Consider the following 19,037-nt stretch of genomic DNA (forward strand, 5'->3'; position numbering starts at 1 on the left):
ATACAATGTATTATTATCAATTAACTACCAAGCTGAAATGATTACCTCAATAAACTCTTAGTTGATGACATAACTGTTCGGATTGTTTCCAGTTTCTAAAATGGGAGGGCTTTTATGCATTGAGTAATTTTACTTCTATTACTTTAAGTACATTTTCCTGATGAGACTTACTCATACTTAAGTAGGATTTGAGTACTTCTTTCACCAATGCAAATGCATTTTGGACAACATCACGTACAAAGAATGTACAGTACATAACTTTCTGTAAAAAAACTTCTAAAAAACAAAGCAGATGATTTGTCAACAGAGCTTTTTTCCCTCAGATAAATGCCTGGTTGGAGAAGGTCATCAGAGGAGACAAGTGTTTGATGAAGGGCATGGCCGCGCTGTCTTGTCTTGCTTTCGGCTTCTTTTTTGCCATCACTGGGTTTAAAAAAAACTAAAAACCCTTCCGTCTCTTTTTCATCCACACCTCCACATGCTTCCACTCCTTCAGCGGTCCGTCTGGCGATAATTACCTCCTGCTTACTGTACGTTATCGCGGGCAGCTCTCACCTCTGGCAGACACTTACGTTCACCATAGGTGGAAGGGAACGATGTGAAGGTGTGACATTATGTGTGAAGGGATTTGTGAGAGTGAATTAGGCGGGTAGGGCAGGTGTGAAAAAAGGCTTTAGGAGCTGAAGAAAGGAAGGAAGTATTCAGCTCCAAGTACTAACACCACACTGTAAAAGATACTCGGTTACAAGTAAATGTCCTGCACTGAAAATGTTACTTAACTATAAGTACTGTATGTAAGTCTCATCAGAAAAATGTACTCAAAGAAGCAAAAGTAAAACTACTCAATGGAGCAAACCCCTCCCATTTTTATAACTGAAAATGAGTGTTTACTGTCTAATAGAGGGGGGGTCTAGGTGTACTCCACCAGCGTGTCCTAATTTGGATTCTGACACACTTTTATGCACCAATTTATGTTGGAAATACCTTTTTATTTAGCCTATGCGGGTAAAAAAAAACACACATGACAATTCAAAATATATAAAAATTATAATATAAGTATGTTGTTACGTCCCATTGTACATTTTTAAGTGGGTCTATGGAAATCCTGGAGCTTTCTTAGTGGGTATATCTGCAAATCACATAAACCACCACTGGACTCAAATAAAGTACCTCAAATTTCTACTTAAAGTGCTCTTATTATGCTCATTTTATGGTTCATAGTTGTACTTAGAAGATATAACAGAATAGATTTACATGGTTTAATTTTCAAAAAGAATTCGTTGTACTGCACATTGCTGCAGCTCCTCTTTTCACCCTACAGATGGAAACATCTCACTTCTGTTCCATCTTCGTTGGGAGTCAAACATGCACAAAGGAAATGGAAAAAGCCAAAAAGCATAATATGAGCACTTGAAGTACAGCACGTACTTAGTTCGATTCCACCACCGTCCGCGTGATCGGGGCTGCAGAGGGGACCGGTCCGCGGGGACGAGGACACAAGAGACAATGATTAAGTGGAGGTAGCGGGAGGTTGACTCTAAGTCGTGTAACCTTGTCATCTGCAATCAAGCCCCCCGGGGGCCCACGTGTCTCCCCCTGGCCCAATATCACGGCCACCCCCCCCCACACCAACTCCTTCAGCCACCCCTCCTCGGCCTGCAGCCTGCCAGGAGTTAAAAATACATCTATCTAGGAACGTCCTTGCGATAACGGGTTCATCATTTTTTCTACTCCCCCCACCCCCTGCTGATATTTCGAAAGCATAACTTGGGGGCAAAAACAAGGTCAGCCACCAGCGTCTCTGGCAGACAGATGAGATTCAGCTTGGCCCCGGTAATGGTAACATAGAGACGGAGAGGGCCATATTTCATCCTCCAATCGTCTATCATCTCTGTCTCTAAACACTAGGGCTGCGATGATATGCTTTTGTCTCGATTCAATTGTTTCGCAGTACATGGGTGAAGATTTGATTTGCGGTTCTAAAGGTATATTGGGATTCAATAACATTGAGTATTGCAATTTTCTTTTCCTTATTAACCAAAATTTAAGTTGAATAATACACTTCTAGAGACAATATATCATGAGACATTTCTAAAAACTAATTGAACATTCGGTCAGTGGGACATTTATTTCACTTAAAAATAATACATAACTAAGTAAGTACACAATGGAAGTTTGGCATTTTTCTGCAGGTACCATGTAAACAGGAAATATTCAGGCGATAATCATTGGTATGAAATGTATTAAAAAATTACAAAAATGAATCCACAAAATGAATCCAGATTCATACAGAGATAAGTTTTCTTCCCCCACCCATACTAAATAGTGCTGCTTTCTGAAGGCTGAGCTCTGTGTGCATTGCCACCATTAGAATGCCATTCAGCTGTGTCTTTGCTGTTCTGCATTTGGTCTCTTCTTTTGGTTATATTGCAGTCACATCGAGTTTGTCACTTTGAGACCTAAATAAAATCCGAGCACTAAAGGCTACTTTGACTGTCATTGAGAGGACACACATACAGGCACCCAAACCGCCGCCCTTTAATTCCAGCAATCTGCCTCTTTCATTCCGCCGAAGCTGCGAATCAAAGCCGAAGCGCAGCTCAAACAGCCCTGGCTAACGCGTGTTAATCTGTGACTTGAAGGCAAGTTTTGAAGTCTCTTTCTGTGAGTCAAAGAGATTGCCAGATGAGATGAGAGCTCCTCGCGTCCCTGACAACATCGCCCTCATCCTCTGGATGCAAGAGGCTACTCATCCCTCCTCAAGGAGAGACCCTGAGTAAATTATCAAATCGAAAGAAACGAAAGCTCGGGATTTTCTTTTATGACAATTTCAAAAGTCATGTTCACTTGACTTGTCCCTGTTTTTCTTCAGCGTTGGGGGAGAAGATTATCTTCCCGCTGTCCTCCTCTGTAATTCCCTCTGTAAACAGTTCTGGTGGAATAAGCTTACTTTCAGATGCTCGCTGACATTACCTGCTGCGTGGGAGATGATTACAGAGCGCCACTGGGCTAAACAGCCCCTGGCAATACTGAGACGGGGAACTTCATGACATCCTGTTTTTATGGGGGATTTGTGAGTGTGTGTGTGTTTGTTTTTGTGTGTGTGTGTGCGCATGCGTGCATGTGTCTGGCAGAAAGAAAGAAAGAGAATGAGAGAAATCATCTTATAGACTACATTGGGTGTGTGTGTCTGTCTCTCTGTCTGTGTGTGTGTGTGTGTGTGTGTGTGTGTGTGTGTGTGTGTGTGTGTGTGTGTGTGTGTGTGTGTGTGTGTGTAGGCAGGAAGGCCGCAAACTTTACCGGACAAAGGGCGTCCGTAGTCAGGTACTTAGTAGTCTGTTCAACTGTTGTCAGAACTTATTAATACTTTTGTCTAAAAGAGTCGACATTATTCAAGACTTAAAGAAATAAACCGCCAGGAGGGACCAGACAAATCTGCCAGAATAAGACGTGGCCTAGATTTGTGGCCTCATGCATGAGATGGGTTGCAGACCTTCTCCCACAACTTGTCTCAAGAGTGGCTCGCGGGGATTTTAATTTCAGATTAGTCAGTGTTTAAGTGCTTTAAATGCTGTCATTCTGGCCTCATTATCTAAGTGGGGACTTTCACCGCCTTAAGCTAAGCTATTACTGATTGTAAAGAGAACTTTAAAAAGCCCCTCTCCATGACTATTTCAGGAAGGTGGGTGGTTATCTGTAATCACCGAGGTGGAGCGGTCCAGAGTTGCAGCAAAGGCTGACATCGAGACTTTTTGCCTGCAATTGCGCAACAAATAAGTCCACCTCTGAAAATAATTGATGGTGGAAAAACTTAAAGGAGGCTGGTGATTTCATTGAGATCTGCTTTGAGTGTGTCACTCAAGGTTTTCAACGTTGCAACCTTGGATTTCTCACTACCTTGTTTCTTAATGTCCACTGGGTTCCATGTCCTCATTCGATATCTTGTGCAGTTCGGCACTGGGGCAGGGGGGAGCCAGATTCCAAACCCAAGGGGGGTCTTGCGGCAGGCTCCTCTGGGGAGATTTCTTTCCCATTTACAGCAACTGTATGCACTATTTTCCAAGCAGATTGATGAGAGAATGTCTAAAAGCTATAGATTATTTTGGGAAACATTATAGCTGCCAAGGGAAAATAGCGGTGGGCATCCTGTTTTATATCTGAAGCCCAGTTTAGACCAAAGATTTAAAAAAAATTACGAGACGAGTTAAAACTACTTGCAACCCACTGTTCCAAAAAGCTGCCATATCACACCATGAAAAAAGATGGTGTGCCATCTCCATAGCAACGACTCTTTGAACTTCCGTCCTGACATCCGACTTCCAGGCCTTTTGTAGCAAAACATTTCAGTTTTTGCGTTTAAATATGAACCTGGATCATAATATAGTGAAATGCCTGCTACTGTTACATTTCTAGTGATGAATCGGCAAAAACACGCTTTATTTGTCTGATTCACGCCGTTGTCCTAGGCGCTCCCTCGCTTCAGTCACCCTCTAGCTTGCAACACCATCAACAGAAATAAAATGGATTATGGATCATTTTATTGTAGCTGACTTTGCTATTGGCTGTTGAAACGCTTGAAGTCCCTTAAAACCAGCCTCAAAGTAGGGTAGAAACATGGCGTAAACCGCATTACTACTCTTAAACTTTTTTCTGACATTGTGCTGGAGTAGAGATTACTCAATACATGTTCAACTGACAAATCTGCTGCATTTTAATCGAAAAGTCATAATAATCTGGACTGTAAGTAATTGTGGTCTTCAATTCTCTGAATTAAATATAATATGCCAACAGAGGAACATTTACTCTGTATGTAATTTAGGGAAAAGCATAGTAGTAGTGCAGATTAATTGAAGGTATTTTGAAAAAGATTTGAAAAAATACATTCAGGTTTGGAGGATTCCCACCACCCCCTCCGCCCCCGATGCTGACCAGGTGTTAAATGCTTTGCGATTAACCTCAGTCACCGAGTGGCTGCCCACTGCACTCACTTTCCCAATTATTGCTCTTTAAGGAGAGTGTGGCAGATTTATGGCCAGTGAGAGGAGAGTATCCCAACAATTACGCCTGACGCTGGAATTAAATTGACAATTTGTAATCTTAATCGCCTTAACCCTCCTGCATCCAGGGAGAGCCACAATCAGCCAGGCCATGCCTCGGAGGAAATCAATTCACAGACTCTCTTGTCTCTTTTTTCTCTCTCCTTTTCTGCCTTTCCCGCTATCTACTCGTCCACCTATTTCTCCCTTTCTCCAACAGGTTGAACCCTTTATTCTCAGACACTCTTGCACTCACTTGCACGTCTTACTGTTTTCTGCATTTAAGGCTTTGTTACTCATCAGTGACCCTTTCTCCTTCTCTTTTCTTCAGCACATCTTACTTTGCAGAGATTTCCATTATCTAAGGAGTGGCTTCAACCATCTACTATGGCTGACTAGAGGCCCATCTCTCTATTGGACTTTCAGCCATCTGCTTTTTTTACCACTCCACGCTCCAATTAGACCGATAACACAGTGGTCCATGTCCATTTACTGGCAGACAGAGCCTTTTACCTCTGTTCTCAGCCATGGTAAAAGTGACTAGGTATTTGCTTGATTTAACCAGTGAAGTTGACTTTGCTCTTCATGTAGTCTACATCCACAAAGTTTCCTTTTCGGGATTGCTCTGGTGCCAGTGGAAATTCCACCAGATGTCCCTCTTTTTTGTGTTTTATTAATGTAACTCCGGTGGTATCTGTGGACTACGGTTAACTGCTCCTCAAATCTCTGCAGGGTAAATCCATACAGCTAGCTAGACTATCTGTCCAATCAGACGTTTCTGTTGCCCGACTAAAAAAATTTTCACGGACATATGTTCCACCAAAAAAAGTTCCTTCCTGAGGCTTTTTTTGCAGCGGCACCATGGCTCCGTCCGGCGCTCAGTGCCTCCCAAGACGATTCTGATTGGTTTAAAGAAATGCCAATAAACCAGCACGTTTTTCTCCCATCCCAGAATGCTGCGTGGACTTGCCAGACACTTCTTCACAGTACTGTGGAGAAAGGTCTGGCAAAGGGAGACTACTCTCCATGTAATCATCTAGCAGATTCCATTCATGTAAATCATGTTAATACTCGTATACTCATACACTATGGGCTTTAAAAATATATGAAAATACACCAAAAATTGGCAAAAGCGTGCTTAGTATGTTTTAAGGATATTTGCCCCAAAGCAGTTACAATTTTGGCACAAGGTGGGAACAAGAATAACAGAAAGGTTAAACTGGGGCCGGTTTTTCTTTCAGCATTGTTCGATGGGGGGTCAACCTCTTTTAAATTGTTAATTTTGTTTGTTAGGGTAAACCCCTTGAAATATCTCATATTGTTTCCCACGGTATCCGAAAGTATTTCTTTTTTTTTAGCACCGAAAACTATTTGCGTTCAAAGATCTTATGATGAATCCAGAAACAGCGTGTAAGCCACAAATGATTCCAAGATTTTCATAGGCTTCAACTATGGGACTGCTTTCTCTATGGCTGCACTCTCATCCTACTTGTCAAATAACAGAAAAATTCACGTTGGTGCATTGACTGGCTCAATTGTAGATCCGACGACTGGCCATCATTTCCACATTCCAATTCTTCTAGTAAAAACTTTTACTTCAATTTGTTAACTACATTGCTTTTTAACAGATGTAAGGGACTCAATGTCATGGAAAGAGAAACATACAGAAATCTTTTTAAGTGAAGTGAATCTGATGCTCCCCTAACAAATACTGTAACATCAAGCCATAAGTTAAAAACATGTAACCGTAAATGTGCTTTTAGATCCAGGTTTAAACCTTGAGCAGTGTTCCAGTAATTCAGTCTTTTAAAAACTTGAAATGGTTCATGCCAGTCAGTGACACATATAATAACACAGGCTTTTGAGATCCTCTCATCTTAATTACGGTTATGCTAACAAGACCTGACTCAGCTCTGGCATCACCTCAGTGCTTTTGTTCAGGACTAAGAGACCACATGACTCCAAATGTGTGATCCTCACTTTGGTGTCAGTTTTGGAATTGATGAATCGGGTTATTTGATACATTTAAGGCTGATCAACACTTTGCGTATGGATCATAATTCAGTACTTTTAACCTTCTTTGAGCCAGTGTGCTGGCTCTGATCCTCAGATACAGTTGTGCTCTTTATGGCTGCTCTGATGTCTGGGCAAAAGATGAAAGATGACCGGGTTTTTTACTGTCAGGGCCCCTGGGTGCTTGAGAAAGATAGACTGGCTGGCCTCTTCAAAGCCGCTTGCCAAGACCCGTTCCAAAAAAAACTGACTTTTAGTTATTTTCATGTCAATATTAAAATATTTTTTTTAAACCTGGACCCTAGTTTCCTTTTTTTTGTGTGTAAGTGACTGACGGGAACAACAATCTTTAAAATTGGTCCAGTAATAAGCAATACAACTGCTGTCGGCAGCGGCAAAACAATCTACAATAGAAATCATTGGGCAATTGCAGACCTTCAATTTCCATCCACAAAAGTGCTGGTTTTGCCAGTGACGGGCTAAGATAACTGTTCTAAGTGTCTGACAACATTATGGAAAGAATCCCTCCAGAGATAGTCCTTTCTGTCAAAGAGTAAGATTCTTTTTATAAACATGAAAACATCCGCCAAAATGGTATTTCCAAACCCACCAGACTTCATGTACATAAACAGTAATTTTAGCATCGTGAAATACACTTCATTCAAAGTCAACAGAAACTAAATAAAATATCAAAAGGCGTCTTGGTTTGTCTTTCCACTGATTTTACATGTTGGAATATGCTGGCTCTTTTACTCTTTAATCCTTGTGTTGTCCTTCGGGTCAAATTTGAACCGTTTTCAGAAATTTGTTTTTTTTTAACCAAAATGCCCAAATATAACATGGATGCATGAATGTCCATTGGATGGAACCCATACCACGTTCTTTGCTGGTGAAATGAATGATACATTTATTGAACTTTGGGTGTTTTATTCAATTTTGTTCATTTGAAAAACATATTTAAATGGTTTTAAGACAGTATCCTGACTGGACTTTGACATTTGATTTGAACTATTATTAGTCAAAATAAGTCATAATTTCTGCCTTTTGAACTAAAAAGTTAAAATATGTCACTTTAATTAGGTTTATTGGGGAGGAATTTAAAACCAAAACCTTGAAAAAAAGTGACACAAACGTTTTCAAAACTGTCGAAAAGCATAAAAACTATGAAACCTTCACTTTTGACCTGGATGGACAACAAGTTCATGCTCAAAGGGAAGACAACACAAGGGTCAACAGGTCGTAGGGATCCTTTCTATAACATAGTCAGATGAAACTGACTATGCATGTAATGTTTAGCACAGTGGTGGAAGGAGTAGGAATGGACTCAGGAGTTCTTTACATGGTGCTTCAATTTATTTCTTTATCAATCACATGGAAGTGCAGTATTGCAAGGATGACTTATTGCAAAATTATATAAATATAAAAAGAACATAAAAAATCAATACTAACTATTGAAATTACCGTCACAAACTAATGTCAAACTAAATTAGGCCCTGACTATTTAGGCCCTAGCACCGGCACCCTTCCAGGCCAAAGTCTTTATACTCGGCCTCCTTCCTTTAGACCAGAAGCTCCTCCTACAAGACAAACCAAAGTTAATTGGAAATCACTCAAACACCATTGTGTTAATTCACCATTTCTGGCTTCATGAATACACCATATATCAACTTTAAAATCAAAAATGAAATGTTACATGCTGAACAAGCTTCTCAAAACACAACTCTATGCACTCTGTACACCCCTCTGCACTGGCTGTCACTTGGACCATTCCAGGTCTTCCCCTCTATAAATTACTTCAGACTCTACTTCCTGTTTGCCATTTCGACCCAGATCCCTGCTTGTGTGAGAACAGGTGAATGAAACTAAAAGAAATGACTTGAAAAGGATTTTGTATGTGTTATATTTATCCAACCAGGATTTCTAGTCATTTGACTAGTACTCAAATGAACTGAAATAAAATGACAAACCATGTGTTCACTAATGCAAGCCCACATGCTAATGCTAATGCTCACGCTAACAGTCCGTTCCTACTGGTTAGCTTTGCATGATACAATATGCTACCCCTGGTTTAAATGAAGGCATGGGGTAGCCACATGACAATGCATATTTTCCCTATACACTGTAACAAATTTAACGTAAAATTTACAGTAACTTACTGGTAACAATTGTGTAGCAAGTTACTGTAAATTATTTTTACTGTAAATGAACTTCAATTTACATTATTTTATGTATTCATTGTAAAATACAAAACAGTTAAACACAACATAAGATAAAATAGTTAAAATACATTAGTTTACTACATACAGCACTATAGTGGCTATGTTATCATTTTTTTACAGTAATACTTAGACTACTGGGATTTTAACTGTAATACTTAGACTACTGGGATTTTGTCGTGTCAACAAGGTTGTAATAGAAACTTTACAGCATTCTACTATAAAAATCATATACAGTAGTGTTACTGTGAAATCTCATGTAAACATCTGTAAAATTCACAACCATTATTTATAGTGTAGGATTACATTTCAGCCTGGTTTTTGCTTGCAGGTCACAATGTTCTCGCTCAATACTAGACTTTTTTCTAAAGATTTTTGTTCACATTAGTCACTTTGACACCAATGCATGTGTCCAGGGTGAAAACACCCAAAATTACCATTTAAGCTATGAGTTTTACAAGTAATACTGTTAGTGGTTGTAGATAATTTGAATTGTACAATCTGGTGTGATATATAGTAGGCTGAAACTGTATATATTAAAAGCAAAAGATTTTATAATGAAAAGTTTTGTCTATAAAACCCAGTAAACATAAATTATCAATTTATACCAACTATCTATGCTAATATACTTAATCTGTCTCTCTTTTCACCAGGGCATTCTGCTGTTCTGTGAATACCAGGCTTCCACCTTTGATATGGCAAAGCTTCCCAGCTGCAGGTTTGAGGCCATGGACCACTTTGCAAAGTGCTTCCTGATCTTGCGGCTGGAGGCCAGCCAAGTGGATGGAGGTCTCCACAGTGCCGAGGGGGACGGCAGGGGTTGGAGGGCAGTGCGTGTTGACTTGGTGTCGCCACCTATGGATCGTTTCGCCTTTGCTCTCCTAGGCTGGACCGGCTCCAGGGTAAGAAGGTTAAAAACACACTGAATGATAGTGAGCAGTAGCTGCAGGTGGAATCCTTGGTTTTACAAAACAAAAGGAAAATGTAGAAGTTAAGATACATGACCGTGTGAAGTTTTTTGAGCACAGGGATTGCCCCGCCCTTCCAGCATTAACGTTTGGTGGGCATGCCTATAGTGCATTGTCAGATACAGTCGCATCTGGTGTATTGGCATTTCTTAATACCAATCACAATGCGCCGGACAGAGCCACGGTGCCTCTGCAAAACAGCCTCGGGATGGAACTTGTTTTGGTGGAGCATGTGTACGTTCAAAAGTTGTTTTAGATGTGCGATGAAAACTCAGTTTGGACAGATCTAGCTAGCTGAAAGAAAGAAATGTATGCGAGAAATGCATGCAGTTGCTGAATATGTCTTCACTTTGGATCCACAACATCAGTTTAAAAGATTTTCATGAGTTTTCGAGAGGCAGCGAGTCAATCTGGATGCCCCTGATTTGCATTAGGTAGCCCTGACCTCAACTTTATGCAAATGAGAATCGGGCCACTCGACACCCCACTTCCAAAAAGTTACTACCAGAAATCATTGCTTGGCTGCTTATATTGACAATGAATAGGAATTGTGGAAATTACGCTTGCTGGTGGACATGTACCATTACTTTCTTCCAGACCAATCATTAATTCTTAGACAAGAACAACATTAAAGTCCAGGTAGTCTACAGTCATTGGTAGTAGAGCTCTAAGAAAACATACATTTATACATCAACTAAAACAGCATCTTAGAATATAGAAAGACATAAAAAAGTCAAAAAGTCAATACAAAATTGTGTGCAAGTGTACAATATTATGTAAAATGTCTGATATGAAATACCTTCTATGTTATGGGATGAATAGGTATAAAGTCAGCAGGAAGAACCTGGCATTAAGGCATCCCTATTTCCTTTCAATGCCATAAAAAACAATATTTGGTTATTGATTTTTTTTTCTTCCACAGCAGTTTGAGAGAGACCTGAGGAGGTTCGCTCGAGTAACACAGCGGATGATTCTGGACAACCACGGCCTGTACGACAAAACCAAGGTTAGTGCAGCGTTAACAACTGGAACGGATTCCTTAGTCAATCACATAATAATGTGCAAAAATGCAGTTAATATTTATAAGACTAATCTTCCAAATGGTACAACAACCCCAACTTAGGATATAATTGCTGTGACATAATGATTTATCATATCCATGTTTGACTATATGGAAAAGCTAAATGTAGCAGTTTAAAGTCAAATACCTATCCACTACTGGCTAGAAATTAATTTTTTGGTTGCAGTGTACATGTACTGGATCTGGTAGATAGGTAAATAACAAACTACTTATAATATTTGTGGAGCATGGCCCCCTTCCCTGTCTTTCATCCGTTGCTCAATATTTCAAACTGATATTTTCAGCAAAAGATGCCAAAAAAATAAAAATAAAATATAAACAGCTCACCATACAAGCTGCAAGTGGAAGCCAAACATTCATACAAATGATTTGGCTGAGTATAGGATTTGGAATATGATATTGTGTTGTGAGTTGAGTATCCCTTAAAATGTGTTTAAACTAAACTGGAAGTTACTATGGCTACCACTGCCAGCAACAAGCCTGAGGATCTGTGTGAGATTGTCAAATAGCGAATGCATTCAAAGGGGATGACAAGAATCATTTAGGGAGTTATTGTTAATTCTTTTTCTCTTTTTTTAAACTTATCTTTGCTACGTTTCCCTATCTGTATTCACTACAATTAAGGCAAACTAGAGACATTTCAGTTTGTGGGGATGGGATCTTCTTTTTGCAGTAACCTTATTTTTTTTTTTAATATAGGCAGCCATAATATACACTATACTGCTATTTCTTGAGATGTGTAGCTTCAAGAGTAGAGCTGCTGTTTCTGTAATTTATCTTAACAACATGTGCCGCTGCGTTGATCTCATCCAAGCTCCAAGCAATTTCTGCATTTTTCAGTACAACACAGTCTCACTCCCATGGCAACGTTTGGTCAGGTGCCTTTGGTGTTTGTCATTGAGGAAAAAAGTCTCCTTCAGGGCCATATTTAGACACTTTTGGACTTACTTTTGAACACTCTGGGTTGGACGCACGTTTGACTGAGAAGCGGCACAGGAACAGATCGTGGGTGGGGTTACAAGATGTATGTTTCTGTGACATGCCGGACTGGAACGATACTACTGTCTTCATAAAGCAGGCTATTCTGAGGGAGGACACAAGCTAAATGCTTTGGCCTGTAAGGTACTGTCTGTAACACTTTAAAACCACAAACTCCTTTTAAATGAATGTTAAAATGGAGAGAGAAAGACAAAGACAAAGACTGAGTGGGTCTTAGTGCGGTCATGAATCTAGATAGTGAATTACTGCCAAACCATTGGTCCTCAAAGGTTTTTGAAAAGATTAGGGCCAGCGTTTGCAATATCGCAGCATCATAAAACTTAGACAAATTATCTCAAATTATTCGATGCAATATGTGTTTCCACTCTGAGCGAGCAGAAAGTTGATACTGGAGCAAGAACATTTTTAATTATAGCCCGGTGGGAGGTGGGAGGTGGGCAGGGTTTGGCGGATGCAATGCTCCATCACACACACACACGCTAACACACACACATACACGTGTGTACATTTATATACACGACTACATCAGAGCAAGTTGATTGAACAAAATCCATCTTAATGTTTCAATATATGAAAGCACAAGCTTGTTAACGTAAAGGTCATTGCATTGGGGAGTCCAAGGTTCATTTACACATTAAATAAACCACATCTTACCTTACACGGTGCTACAAAGTAGAGAAAATCTTTTTACAGAATAACAGGTTCAATTTAATAACCAAATAACTCTGCTTGCCTGCACTGCAAGAGCTAATTAACACCTTGTCTTTATTGATGTTGTTAATTGGCTTCAGGAGGGATAACACAGCTGCTAGGTTTTTATCCAGGACTTAAAAGTATCCTTTAGTGGTGATAATATTACTACGTTATTCAAGATGGGCTGTCATAATTTGTAACCTATGGCTTTGTGTCATGTGCGATATTTTCAGCCATGGCGAGAAGTTGTTTTTCACATGTGACTATCAGTCTTGACAGTAGGTGTGATGAGCTTGGAGGGGTGACAGAATGGCAGTTATCTTACAATACATATATATCTTATATGATATTCTTCACCCTTTCATATTACAAGATATGACAATTATTATCCCTACAGCATGTCTTAACAACAGCATGGCTAATACCAACAAGTGTATCTTATTCTCGCATTGCCAGACCTTCCTCCACAGTGCTTCTTTAAACCAATTGCAATCGTCATAGACAGTGCTGAGGACAGAGCCACGGTGCCTCTGGAAAATAGCCTCAGGAAGGAACTCGTTTTGTTGGAAACTTGTTAAAGAGAAAACTCAGATTAGACAGATAGTCTAGCCAGCTGTCTGGATTTACCCTGCAGAGATCTGAGAAGCAGTCAACCAAAGTCTTCAGAAATACACAAAGAAAGACAAAAACACAAAAAGACACAAAGAAAGCGGAAGGTAACTGACTTGTGCATCCAGCGGAATTTCTGGTGGCACCGGAGCAATCCCGGAAATGGATGTAGACTACTTTCATCTCAACTACGGATCTAATGACAGCCCAAAAATACACAACACTTTTACACTAAAGACAGGAACAAGTCTAGGAGCGTTATTATCACGTAATACATAACTAAAGACCAAAATGTGTTGATCAATCAATCCCCTGTAGAGCAGCAAAGTTCCTTCCCTTAGGTTTGACCCATGGGACCTTATTTTGGGAAGAATATATAGGGAGAGAAAACAAGAGAAAATATACTTTTGGACCTGTTTGAATTGAGTCATGAATTTTACATTTCATGTTTGTCAAGTTTGGACCCCAAACTTCCCTTATGCCCAAACCACTTATCCTCATGCCCAAAACCATTTCAACTAGCTCCTTTCAACGCGAAGGAGCAGCTGCTCTACTCCGAGCTCCTCTCGGATGACTGAGCTTCTCACCCGATCTCTAAGGGAGACGCCAGCCAGAATATAATTAACACCATTGTCACAAATTAGCTATAATGACCCAACATCCAGACTGTGATCGTCCGCTTATCCAGTATCGGGTCACGGTGGATCAGCTCGAGCAGGGGATGCCAAACATCCCTTTCCCGAGCCACATCAACCATCTCCAACTGGGGGATCCAGAGGCGTTTCCAGGCCAAGTTGGAGATATAATCCCTCCACCTAGTCCTGGGTCTTCCCCGAGGCCTCCTCACAGCTTGATGTGCCTAGAACAAGTCCCTAGGGAGGCGCCCAGGAGGCATCCTTACCAGATCCCCATGGAGCAGCGGCTCTACTCCAAGCTCTTCATGGATGACTGAGCTTCTCAACCTATCTCCAAGGGAGAGGCCAGCCCCCCTCCTGAGGAAACCAATTTCGGCTGCTTGTACCTTGGATCTTGTTCTTTTGGTCAAGACCTAGCCTTCATGACCATAGGTGAGGGTAGGAAACAAAACTGACCGATAGATCGAGAGCTTTCAAGGTCAAAACAAAAAAAACAATTGGAAAGTCAGTCTAAAAGCAGTAATACATTTGAAAAACATGCAGCAAAATAGGATAGAAACAAATGGAAACAGCTAAGTTGGTTACAGGTTACCCCTGTGCATGTGGATTTTCACTGTAAAATTGGGCCTTTTAACATGGAGGTCTATGGGGATTGACTTCCTTTTGGAGCCAGCATCAAGTGGCCCTGCACTTTTTGACATTCACACATTTGCTTCATCTCTCAAACCTGGAGGTTGTTGCTCAGTTTTAGATCACTATCCATTTAAATATCTTTTGGACTGTTTGGGCAAACTATGAAAGCAATTTGAAGATGTCACCTCGCACCAGCAAATATCTTGTGTCTTTGTTTTGACTGTTTTTTTTTTAACAGACCCATGTAGAGAAGTGGTTTTTCCCACATTCAAATCAGTTTTGGGAACAAGTGTGATGAGCTGCGAGATGAAAGATGGCAGCAATTTTCACATTTTCCTTGCAGAGGACAAGTCAGGCAGTTTGAATTGTTGTGTAATATGATAAAGATTTAGCTGAAAACATGCAACAAAAAGGATTTCTTGAAACGTGTTGATGAATGAAGCCACTTGAAGTTTTTGTATTAAATCCAACTCATTTACATGTCGTATATCAGCTGAAATTGCACAACCTCAGCTTTCTCTTATCCACTCTTTCTCTCTCTGATTTACAGCTATCAGACAGTGAGATACACAACTGAAAGCACAAGTGTGTGTGTAAGAGTAAACTTAACAAAAGATTGACACGACTCTCTAGCTGAAGGACTCAATTATTCAGCAGGGATAAGTTTATAGTACTGACAAGACGACAACAGAAATTCCAGGGAACCATCAATCTTTGTGACAGGCATCTCCGAAAGCTTGTGTTTATCCTATCCTCGCGACTATTCATTGCTTCCTGTAAGTCAGCCTCAGCTCATTTCCAATGCATAGGGCAGAGCGGCGAGCCATTTGAGTTGCGAGCTGAGCCGGAGAGCGGTGTAAGGCGTATCGGCGCGGCGGATCGACAGGGGAGACATCCTGTCACCGCAGTGTCCCGTCAGACGCTCCCCGGGGGACAGAGGTCAGAGTCGCAGGGATCACCGGGTGGCGTCTTCCTGACAGATATTATACACAAGCAGCCGACTCAGATGGTGTTTATTCAAATGCAAGGGCAGAGCCAGGCTTGCTGACAGTGCAGCCATCCATGCACTGGAGTGGACAGAGGGAAATCACACACCAACATACCCTCATTCTTACTGAAATCTTGCACATTTCTTGGGAGATTGATGAGGCAAGGATGTAGGTTCAGTGGTGGAATGCAACTTTTTAATGCCACTTTTTACTTTGACTCCATTATATGGTAGACAGAAAAAATTTACTTTTTACCCCACTACATTAATCAGACAGCTTTAGTTACAAGTTATGTAATGTTAAGAAATTAAGATTTGCACACAAAACACATGTCGTTTATAAAATACAATGTTTTATTATAAATTAATCTACCCAACTTTATTTTGCAGTATGCCACAGTGCCATGTCCGTGTTTTCCCCACATGATTCCTTTGTTATGGTGGAAAATCATGAAGGCCTGCAGAGTTTGACAACTTCACATGCAAATGTGTATAAAAGGTATTTCAGAGGTACACCAGTGGGTACAGACAGTAAACCAATTGTAGCGATACAGTAGACCTACTAATCTGGAACACAATAAAAAAACAGTAGGTGTTACACTTTCTAAGATTAAATAATAGAGTGAAAAAGATGAATATTTCTTCCAGCGATGTTGTGTTTCCATGCTGTATTAGCGGCCTACAAGTTAAACTCTTTGTTGATTGACAGAACTGTTTGGATTGTTTCCAGTTTCATATTTGTGAGGTGTTTTTCCTCACGTTTTCCTGAGGATACTTGGGTACTTTTGTTTAAGTAACATTTTGAATGCAGGACTTTCACTGAAACTGTGTATATTTTACAGTGCAGTATTAGTAATTTTACTTAAAGGTCCCATTAGATTGTGCTCTTTGGATGCTTTTAGACCTTAGTGGTCCCCTAATACTGTATCTGAAGTTTCTTTTATAGACCTTAGTGGTCCCCTAATACTGTATCTAAAGTCTTTTTTATTTAGACCTTAGTGGTCCCCTAATACTGTATCTGAAGTATCTTTTATATAGACCTTAGTGGTCCCCTAATACTGTATCAGAAGTCTCTTTTATATAGACCTTAGTGGTCCCCTTATACTGTATCTGAGGTCTCTCTCATACAGGCCTTATTGGTCCCCTAATACTGTATCTGAAGTCTCTTTTATATAGACCTTAGTGGTCCCCTAATACTGTATCTGAAGTATCTTTTATATAGACCTTAGTGGTCCCCTAATACTGTATCAGAAGTCTCTTTTATATAGACCTTAGTGGTCCCCTAATACTGTATCTGAAGTCTCTTTCATACAGGCCTTAGTGTTCCCCTAATACTGTATCTGAAGTCTCTTTTATATAGACCTTAGTGGTCCCCTAATACTGTATCTGAAGTATCTTTTATATAGACCTTAGTGGTCCCCTAATACTGTATCTGAAGTCTCTCTCCCAAAATTCAGCCTTGGTGCAAAATAACAGCCGCTAGAACCAGTCCCACAATGAGCTTTCCTGGGTTGGTGCCATTTCTGAGTCTGTAGCTTTTGAGGAGGGGGGGGGGGGGGGGCGGCCTTTACCAGCTGCCACTTTGCTCGTTTGAAAGCCATGATGTCTCTCTCTCAGGGGTGGGCCAAATGCTCTGAGCGGGCAATGCAGAGAAAGGAGAGGTAACCTTTCCCATTATGACATCATAAGGGGAAGATTCCAGATCGGCCCATCTGAGCTTTCATTTTCCCAAAGGCAGAGCAGGATACCCAGGGCTTGGTTTACACCTATCACCATTTGTAGCCACTGTGGGACCATAGGCAGACTGGGGGAACTCATAATAATATTAAAAAACCTCATATGGTGAAATATTCATGCTATGGGACCTTTAAGTAAAGTATTTCAATGCTTCTTCCACCACTGGATATGCCAAACACTTTGAAGAAAAGTTGATTCTATAAAGTGACAAGGGTGAGGAAATGTGATCACACACTGACTTGCAAACTTACAGCACAAACTTTCAGGCTGTTGATAATTTTAAAAGTGCAAACTGTTTATGCACGCACACTCACTCGATTAAGCAGCGCCATCACTTGCCAGGCGACAGTTTCAAGGTCAGCAGAACGCTTAGCGGGGTCCTTTCAGACAGAGTCGCACAACAGTGGGACCCGTTTTTCATTCTCCGCACCACATCGCAGTCATAATTAACATAATGAAGATCAATTAACTGTCCCGGTGTCTGTCCTGTCACCGCCGGCTCACAGAGCTCTGTTTGCCCCCGCTTCTCCGTGGCCAGGACATGAGGAGCGCCCCCCCCCCGCCCCCTTCTTTTTGCCCGCGCTCACTGACGTTAATTGCCTCGACGTATTGCTGAGGACAGCGCGGTAATGGCGCTTTTATCTTTTTCCTGTCCCTCCTAATTGGCCTGTGGTTTTTGGAGAGATTTGGCGCTGCCCGCGTGACTGGTGTCAGAAAAACATGGGTGCGATGAGCTTTGGTGTCTGATTAAAGGGGGAGACATCTCAGCTCAGGACCAAAGGCGGTCATTTAGAGGACTTTAATCTTGTGGGCTTTCAAAGAGGCTCTCAGCGGATACAAGCTGGTCTCTGTCTTATTATAAAATGCTTAAAAAAAGATTAGAGGGCTAAATTCTAGCTAATGATCTCCTCCCAATTAAGAACAGGCTCAGGGGGAATCGGCCAGTTGCCGTGGGAGAGTTTCTGGACAACCGTCGACACAGAGACGCAACGACTAAGGGTTCATGCACACCAAAGATGTTTTCCTGTTTGAAGCATTTACTTTCAGTCATTGAGATTGCTTGCACAGGTAGAAATTATGTAATTTGAACACAGGTGACACCAGAGGAACAGTAGCAAAAGGGCTGAAAGTGCAGGTTCTGGTCCATAGTGGGAACATTATCCAAACCAATTACAGGGAATGACCCCACAACACAAGGCTTTATGGGTATCAGGAGATGGGTGCTGACAGCTGGGGTTCCTCGTGCTCATAAAGCCTCGCATAACAAAATGAACAGACTGGAACATGTGCTGAGGCCACACTTCCTCCACCAATTTCTTCTCCACTTTCATTCCCTGCAAAATCCTCTGAACCAGGGGTCTTCAGTGTTTTTTGAGCCAAGGACCCCTTAGTTGCAAGTCAGACAGAGCCTACTTCTTATTATATAAAA

The 19,037-nt window shown here is 40.9% G+C and overlaps 1 protein-coding gene across 1 annotated transcript in view; it reads left to right on the forward strand.

Moving 5' to 3' along the window:
* Positions 1-19,037, forward strand: part of dntt (deoxynucleotidyltransferase, terminal) — a 105,338-nt gene that overhangs the window by 54,755 nt on the left and 31,546 nt on the right. The window contains exons 9-10 of the mRNA XM_034899267.1: positions 9,919-10,167; positions 11,156-11,239. Coding sequence (XP_034755158.1) covers positions 9,919-10,167; positions 11,156-11,239 — 333 coding nt within the window. The remainder of the gene's footprint in view (positions 1-9,918; positions 10,168-11,155; positions 11,240-19,037) is intronic.

Source organism: Etheostoma cragini, chromosome 17 (assembly GCF_013103735.1).
Source record: "Etheostoma cragini isolate CJK2018 chromosome 17, CSU_Ecrag_1.0, whole genome shotgun sequence".
NCBI classification, from domain to species: domain Eukaryota; kingdom Metazoa; phylum Chordata; class Actinopteri; order Perciformes; family Percidae; genus Etheostoma; species Etheostoma cragini.